Genomic DNA, 9,114 nt, shown 5'->3' on the forward strand with positions numbered 1-9,114 from the left:
TTCATAATTGATCAAATTATTTGTTCAATTAGAAATAGATTTGAAGAATTTGTTATGTATGCAAATATATTTTGTATTTCTATTCAATATTTGAAGAAACTAAAGCATTGAATGAAGATGTATTAAAAAATCATTCTTTAAATCTTGAAAAAGTCTTAAAATATAATGGATTTTCTGATATTAATTAATGGTTTGGATTTGTCTTCAAAATTAAAAGTGCTAAGAGAAATTTTTCTAAATTGAAATACTTGATTACAAAAAAAAAAAAAAGATTGATTCATTTTCAAGCGCACAAACATTGCTTATAGAATATCACTAATTATTCCTATAATGGTTGCTTCAGCATAGAAAAGTTTTTCAAAATTAAACTTGATTGAGTGGATTAGCGATGGTGTTTATTGAGCAATATTTGCTAGATAAACTTGAATACAATAATTTGATTAATAAATTTGTATCTCAAAAATCAAGTAAGATAATTTTTAATATGAATCAATTATTATTATTTATTCTTATTTAATCATTTTGTTTTAATTTTATTCTCATTACTTTTTATGGCTAGGAGATTATTGGATGTGAAAAAATTGGAGAATGAAAATTTGCATACGGCATAATTCTTCTACAACTTTGAATAATATTTTTGTTACAGTCAATATGAAATGATTAGAATATTTGACTTCAATAAAGGCCCCATTATACATTTTCTTTCCCATCAAAGCTTAAGCCGCCGGCCCCCTGCTTGTACTGAATCTCATTTAATTAATATTTTGCTTGCTAGTTTTCAACCACGTAATTACATGGTGCTTACAGATAAGTGGTCCCTGTGTGGACTTTAGGGCGCTTTTCAACAAAGATTGCCAGGCAAAGTTGTCTATGCTCTAGAGGCTTAGAAGGTCCCAAGTATTATTATACATCCACGTGTATAGCCTCACTCCGTCGAGTTTATAAGCACGTATATATATATATAAATAAAGTATGTTATTTATCTCTTCTATATAATAAGTATTCTAAATAATAAGTATGTATGTAGCCTCACTCACTCACTCAGATTTGTTTAACCAAATTATAATAACGAAAGAGAGAAAATGAAGAAAGGAGAACTAGTTTTCATTCCATTTCCAAGTGCAGGCCACATCGTCCCAATATTGGAGATGGCAAAGCATCTGGTTGCTGGAGATCATCGTCTCTCCATCTCAATCCTCATCATAAAGGTGCCAGGCTTAGAACCCCCCACCAAATCCTACATGCAATCTCTCCTTGGCTCCTTGCCCGTCGAACGCATCAACTTCATCGATCTTACGGAAGCTGAGATTGTTGACTGCACCAGTTCTAGTCTCATCGAGTTAGCCACTTCATTCTACGAAAATCTCAAACCCTACGTTCGAAGCGCCGTCAAGAACCTCATCGACTCCTTTTCGAGCCAACCCGACGCGCCTACGCTGGCCGGTTTCGTCATCGACATGTTTTGCACTGCCATGATTGACGTTGCCGACGAGTTTGGGATCCCCTCCTACGTGTTCTACGCGTCCGGAGCGGGGTGTCTCCGATTCATGGCTCATCTCGAATCCCTAACAGCAACCGACCAAAACAAAGACTTTACCAAATATAATGATGAACCGGATGCAGAGATTATCGTTCCGGGTTTCGCCAACCCGGTTCCGGCCAAGGTCTTCCCCGATGTGGTGCTGGACAAGGTGAATTCCCCCTTGAATCTTGGTCAACATAGAGATATGAGGAGAAGCAAGGGCATTTTGGTAAATACGCTTATGGAGTTAGAGTCCACCATGATTGATTCCTTAGCTGAAGATAAACTCTTCCCGCCAATTTACCCTTTAGGACCCATTGTAAATCTTAATAACACTAACCCTATCTCTAACCATAAAGAAACTAACATCGTGACATGGCTAGATAGACAGCCTCCATCGTCGGTAGTTTTCTTGTGCTTCGGGAGCTTGGGAAGCTTCAGTGGGGAGCAGGTGAAAGAGATAGCCGCGGGATTAGAGCGGAGTGGGGTTCGGTTTCTTTGGTCCTTAAGAAAACAACCACAGAAAGATCATCCAATTATCCCAGAGGAATACACGGATTTCAATGAAGTTCTTCCGGAGGGATTTCTTGATCGAACGGCTGAGATTGGAAAGGTCATAGGTTGGGCTCCACAGGTGACTGTCCTGGCTCACTCCTCAGTTGGAGGGTTTGTCTCCCATTGTGGTTGGAACTCAACCTTAGAGAGCTTGTGGTTTGGGGTGCCCATGGCGACGTGGTCTTTGTTTGCTGAGCAACGACTCAACGCTTTCATGCTAGTGAAGGAGTTCAGATTAGCGGTGGAGATTAAGTTCGACTACAGGAGAGGCTTCGATGAAGGAACTACTGTGATTGTGAAAGCTGAAGAAATAGCGGTTGGGATTAGAAAGTTGATGGAGCCTAATAATGATATTAGGAAGAGAGTGAAAGATATTAGCGAGAAGGGTAAGAAAGCCTTATTGGAAGGTGATTCCTCGTACTCTTCGTTGTGTCGTTTTGTAAACGTTGTGATTGATAACATGCCTTAAATATATATATACATATCTATATATATATATATATATATTTATATGAAGATGTGTTTAATAAAATTTGACTTTTGAGGTTACAATATTAACTTAATAATGCGCATATTGCGGACTAAAGTTTTCTGTACCCATTTTTCTATGTCTCCCTGTCTCGGCCACTTAAAATCCAACACCTCATCTACTTTGCGAACTCATATTAACTGGATAAAAAACAAAAAGAAATATAAGGCAAAAGAAGGAGACGAAGAGATGCTATGTATACTCTGTTTTGTATTAATTCTCCAATGAATAAACAATTGTATTACTGTACATATATATAGTACAAAGGAATAAAAAATTTGTAACAAACTATATTCCTTATTGACAATAGAGTGACGCGTGTATTAGGGTTTCCACAATTTGAGGAGGCATTCTAGAAGGGCCTAGGACAGCTGGTAAATGGATAGCAAGGCATGGAGGGAAATACAATTGCAATATCTTATTTTTTAACATGCTCCCTCAAGCTTTGTTGTGGTAAGGCAGTAACAGCAAGCTTGTCCTTAAGATATTGAAACTGACTAATGGACATAGCTTTGGTGAACACATCTGCAGTTTGCTCCTTGGTTGATATATGTCTTACTTCAATTAGGCCTTGCTTGATCAAATCTCGAACATAATGAACATCAACCTCAATGTGTTTTGTTCGACTGCGGAACACCGGATTGGATGAAAGTTGCTTTGCACCTGCATTGTCACACCATATAACAGCAGGGTGTTTGTGCTTCAAACCAAGTTATTTGAATAATGAAAATAGCCAGGCTACTTCAGTGGCTGTTTGAGAGAGAGCTCTATATTCAGCTTTGGTAGATGATTTTGCCACTGCCTTTTGTTTCTTCGAACACCAAGTAATCAAGTTGCCTCCTAAATAAACGCAATAACCGGTGGTGGACTTTCGATCATCAATGGAACCAGCCCAATCGACATCACTAAAACATTCAACATCCCATTGAGAGAGTGGTTTGAAGGTGAGACCTTGACCGATGGTGCCTTTGAGATACCGTAGGAGACGTTTACAAATGGCCCAATGATGTTTAGTAGGATTGTGCATGAATTGACTTAGCTTATTCACTGTGAAGGCTATGTCTGGTCTGCTAAGAGTGAGGTATTGGAGACCCCCAATGACACTTCAGAAGAATGTTGGCTGATCAAATGGTGGACTGTCATCAATGCTCAACTTTTCGCCTTGAGAAATTGGTGTTGGACTTGGCTTGCATGTAAGCATATTTGTTTTGGCTAGTAAATCAGTTGTGTATTTCCCTTGAGATAGGTGAATACCATGTGCTCCCCGAGTGATTTCAAAGCCAAGAAAATAAGTCATAGAGCCAAGTGATTTTCGTGAGAAGAACTGCCGAAGCTGCTGAATAATGTGACGAACATGACAATGATCATTTCCTGTCAAGAGAATATCGTCAACATAAACTAAGAGATAAAGCTCCACACCATCCCTTTTATAATAAAACAGGGACGAATCAAAAACAGAGTTAACAAACTGGAGAGAAAGTAAGACACTCTTCAATCGATTAAACCAGGCACGAGGGGCCTGGCACAGTCCATACAAAGCTTTGTTTAACTTGCAAACATAGTTGGGATACGTGGCATCGACATAGCCAAAAGGTTGGTGCATATAAACCGTTTCCGTAAGGGTGCCGTTGAGAAAAGCATTGTCAATGTCCACCTGTTTGATGTCCCAATTATGGGCAGCGGCAAGAGCGAGAATGACCCAGATGGTGGAGCTTTTCACAACCGGGCTGAATGTCTCAAAGAAGTCAACACCCGGCTTTTGTTGAAAACCTTTTGCAACAAGGCGGGCCTTGAAGCATTGAACAGTGCCATCCTTATTCGTTTTAACCCGAAACAACCATCTATTGTCAATCACACTCATATCTGGTGTACGCGGAACAAGAATCCAAGTTCGATTCTTTAGAAGAGCAAAAAATTCAGAGTCCATGGCAGCCTTCCAGCGAGGAAGTGTAAGAGCATGAGCAGCATTCTCTAGTTCACATTCAGTTAATAAAGTAAGTGGGAAAGGAAAAAGAAGCATGAAAAATCCGAGGTTTGAAAATACCTGCTTTGGCACGTGTGATCATGGGATGGGATGGTGGTTTTGGTGGAGGAGGAGATGGCTGCGAAGGTGAGGAAGCAGGTGGTGGAGACCTGGATAAAGAGAAAGGAATTGGAGGAGAGAGTGAAGAAGAAGTAGTACCTGGAGTGGAGAAGCCAGGGGCTTGAGTGGATGTGATAGGTGAATGCGAAGAAGATGCTTCTTGAAGTGAAGAAGAGGAACCACCTGTATCAACAATCACAGTACCACCACCTTGTCCAGTAGTCACAGTAGGAGAGTAAGGTAACCATTGAGGGTATTGAGAGGGATGGATCGATGAATCAGAACATGCAGTAGTGTAAGTAAATCCATGGGCAAAAGGGAAGTCAGACTCATCGAAAGAGACACTACTAGCTATATACACGCAACCGGAGGGATGTAGACACATGTATCCTTTGTCGGCAGGGCTATAGCCAATAAAAACACATTTGGCAGATCGATATTGGAGCTTATTGGAGTTATAAGGTCGAAGATAAGGATAACAAGCGCAGCCAAAAGCTTTAAGGAATTTGTAATTTGGTGTGACGCGAAAAAGTTTCTGAATGGGACTTTTGTAGTGGAGAACCGGGGTGGCTAAGTGGTTAATAAGAAAGGTGGCTGTTTGGAAGGCTTCCCACCAAAAACGTTGAGGCATATGAGAGTGAGCAAGAAGGGTGAGGCCGGTTTCGACTATGTGTCGGTGTTTTCTTCCTGCTCGACCATTTTGTTGATGTGTATGAGGACAAGGATGGCGAAATTTGATACCTAAAGATTGAGATAAGGTTCAAAAACTCTATATTCACCTCCCCAATCGGGTTGGACAGCTTTAATGGTAGTGTTAAGTTGTCTTTCAACTTGGGCTCGAAAGGTTTTAAACTCAGAGAGGGCTTGATCTTTGGTTTTTAAGGGAAATATCCAAGTGTACCGAATAAAGTCATCAATGAAATGAATGTAATAGCGGTATCCATGTCTAGACATTGTAGGGGTTGCACCCCATATATCAGAATGTACTAAGTCTAGTGGATGTTTTGATTCCTTAAGTGTGGAAGGATAAGACTTATGGTGAGCTTTGCCTAATTGACAACTTGAGCAGAAAGGTAAAGTAGAAGGAAAATACTGTTTTTCATTAATTAAAACATGTTTCAATACATTAATAGAGGGATGGCCTAGCCTAAGGTGCCATAACTCAGACGCATTGGAAGAAACAGAAAGACATATAAGACTCCTAACAAACTCTTGACTTGAGATGGTAGACTCTGGACTAGCACTTGAGGTATTATTTGAAGTAGAGACATTCAGGCAGGTGGAACTGTGACTGGAAGGACCTTGTAGTGGAGCTGTGAGTTGATACAGACCGTTGCTAGCCTTCCCTTGAAGAAGAACCTTCTTCGTATCCAAGTCCTTCACAACACAAGAATGAGGATAAAATTTAGCATAGGCATTATTGTCACGGGTAAGTTGAGAAACACTTAATAAATTTTTGGTAATAGAGGGCACACAAAGGATTTTGTTTATAAGAACAGGTTTAGTGGAACCACTTGCTTTAATAGTTGTATTACCAATATGAGAAATGAAAAGAGACTGACCATTACCAACAATCAGTTTAGTCTTACCATGATACTCTGTCTGAGTCTGAAGATTACCAGCATTATCAGTAATATGGTTTGTGGCACCGCTGTCTAGGTACCAGTTGGGGTCATTAGGAGGATTAGGCTGGTTGGAATTAGCAACATAGGCTTGCTGATTGCTATTACAAGCAGAGACAGTGGATTGAGGCTGGTTGGAGTGCTTCGAATGAGAACTGCTCGAGGGAGTAAAGGCCAGATCGAAGCGGTGATAGCATTTCGCAGCAGGGTGACCGGGTTTGTTGCAAAGCTGACAAACAATACGTCCTTGATTACCTCGGCCACGGGAGGGAAAGTTTCGGCCAGAGTTGTTAGGCTGAAAAAATCTCTTGTTTCGGGCAGCAAAGTTGGCCGATGGAGCAGTGAGATCAAGGGAGGCAACAGCAGAGTTGAGTTGTTCAATCCGCATCTCTTGACTTTGGAGAAGAAACTGAACTTCAGAGAGAGTAATACGATCTCCCCTGGATGTAAGATTGATAACAACAGAGTCGTATTCAGGTCCGAGACCACCAAGAATATACAGAATAAGGTCATCATCACTAAACACTTGACCTGCAGCAGTAAGACCATCAGCCAAAGTTTTCATTTTAAGAACATAATCATGGATAGAGAGTGAACCCTTTTTAAGAGACTGTAGTTGAAATCGTAGCTGGAGAATCCGAGCACGAGACTGAGTGGTGAACAAATTTTCAAGAAGAACCCACAAATCGCGAGAAAATTGGCACCGGTGCACATGACCCATCATTGCTTCTGAAATGGAATTTAAGAGCCAACTCAAAATGGCTTGGTCAGTTCTAATCCATAGAGTAAATTGGGGTTTACCTGCCTGGGTAAGAGAGGATTTGGTTCTGCTTGAATGTCGAGATATTGAGGAGGAGCTGGTCTTGTACCCAACAGAAATCTATCATAATCATGGGCACGAACGGCGGGCAGAACTTGAGACCGCCAGTAGGGGTAGTTTTCCCTGTCGAGACGAATGGTAATGGGTGCCAACAGAGGAGCGACAGGAGCTTGAATCGTAGGTATGGCCGGAGCTGGAACTTCGACGGCGGGCGGAGCTGGTGGGTCGACGTCTGGACCTGCTGCTTCTCGTCGTGTTTGACTAACAGAGGAATCGGATTGAGACCCAGAGGAAGCCATCGGCTACTGATACCAAGATAAAAAACAAAAAGAAATATAAGGCAAAAGAAGGAGACGAAGAGATGCTCTGTATACTCTGTTTTGTATTAATTCTCCCATGAATAAACAATTGTATTATTGTACATATATATAGTACAAAGGAATAAAAAATCTGTACCAAACTATATTCCTTATTGACAATAGAGTGACGCGTGTATTAGGGTTTCCATAATTTGAGGAGGCATTCTAGAAGGGCCTAGGACAGCTGGTAAATAGAAAGCAAGGCATGGAGGGAAATACAATTGCAATATCTTATTTTTTAACAACTCCTATTACCTTTCAAACTTTCCGTTTACTATTTTTTTTTTTACAATTTAATGCTTTTTTTTAATTATATCCATACTTTTTCTCTCTCCCCTCTAAATATGCAATTACTTCCAGTACTCACTCTTTTCTTCCTCTAAATCATCATATAATTTCTCTTACTTTCTCAATATCTCTTTTTTTTTTTTCAGTATCAAAATCTCTCTCTTTGATTCTATATATATGCATTTTGTATTGTTTTCTTTTATTTTTGGAGGCTTTAAACATTTCAAAGGGTCTGCTACCATAAAGGAAGGGTCAGCTACCATTATTTCATGTTTAAGCAACAGTGAGTGAGAGTATAGTGCGAGGATAAATTATTGTGGTTATTATTAATTTGGGACTAATCATAAGGTTAATGTTTGGGGATATAATTTTTTTGTTTTACTTGATTTTTTTTTTTTGTTTTACTTGATTAACACAGCAGAGACTAGGCGGCTATTTTTTTTCTTGATGAAGGTTTGGAAAAAAAAAAAAGATAGAAAAGAGAGAACATAAAGAACTAAAATTTATAGAGGAAACACTACAAGAAATATAAGCTTCTACTTCGTTATTTACACAAACAATAATTAAAAACGAAGTAAAAGGTTCTAAATATATTTTTACTTCACTTGTGGGAATGAGTACGCTTAAATAAAATTAGTTATTACTTCGCTTTTATAAAAAAAACGAAGTAAAAACCATGAAAGGCTTTCCACTTCGGTTTTTATGAAAAAACCGAAATAAAAAACTATATACCGCGAAAGGTTTTCCACTTCGGTTTTATGAAAAAACCGCAGTAAAAAAACAAGAGTCTTTATTTTTTTGAAACCCTTTTACTTCGATTGCTATATATAAACCGAAGTAAAAACTAAATTGTTGAATATTTAATTGAGAAAAAGGCCCAGCCCATTTATTTATCTCCCCAAGTTGTATATATAATCAAATTAATTGAGAAACCCTACAGTAGTCCTTCATGTTCATGTGTTCCCAGCCGCCACTCTTATAGCAAACTCATTTTATCAATTTTTTTTTTTCAATTTCTCATCTAAATCTCTCTGATCTTCTAGTCACAGATCCATGCTCCGCCACATGCCGCCACTTCCATCACGCTAGATGCATCCCCGTCGCCTCCTTGCCAAGTTCCTTCGTCGGGAGAGTCACGACGCCAAGCTCCGTCACGAGATTCGCATCCCTGCTGCTTCCCTCGTCTGAGTCTCTTCCACACCGTTATCATGAGCCGCTGTTACAATTTCAGACCAAAAAGAAATAGAAAAGAAGATGGGGACTCAAGCAATAAAGTGTTTTCTCAGAATGTGAGCTATTTGATTCTAGCTGAATCAATTTTCTTATCTTTTTGAAG

The 9,114-nt window shown here is 39.5% G+C and overlaps 1 protein-coding gene across 1 annotated transcript; it reads left to right on the forward strand.

Moving 5' to 3' along the window:
* The first annotated feature begins 995 nt into the window (after positions 1 to 995).
* Positions 996 to 2,689, forward strand: LOC133781649 (putative UDP-glucose flavonoid 3-O-glucosyltransferase 3). The gene has a single exon (XM_062220704.1). The coding sequence runs from the start codon at positions 1,083 to 1,085 to the stop codon at positions 2,544 to 2,546; it is 1,464 nt and encodes a 487-aa protein (XP_062076688.1). The 5' UTR covers positions 996 to 1,082; the 3' UTR covers positions 2,547 to 2,689.
* The last annotated feature ends 6,425 nt before the right edge of the window (positions 2,690 to 9,114 follow it).

Source organism: Humulus lupulus, chromosome 6 (assembly GCF_963169125.1).
Source record: "Humulus lupulus chromosome 6, drHumLupu1.1, whole genome shotgun sequence".
NCBI lineage: Eukaryota > Viridiplantae > Streptophyta > Magnoliopsida > Rosales > Cannabaceae > Humulus > Humulus lupulus.

Excerpts from the sequence above, each read along its gene's own strand:
- LOC133781649 (XM_062220704.1), top strand. The coding sequence starts at position 1,083 with ATGAAGAAAGGAGAACTAGTTTTCATTCCATTTCCAAGTGCAGGCCAC.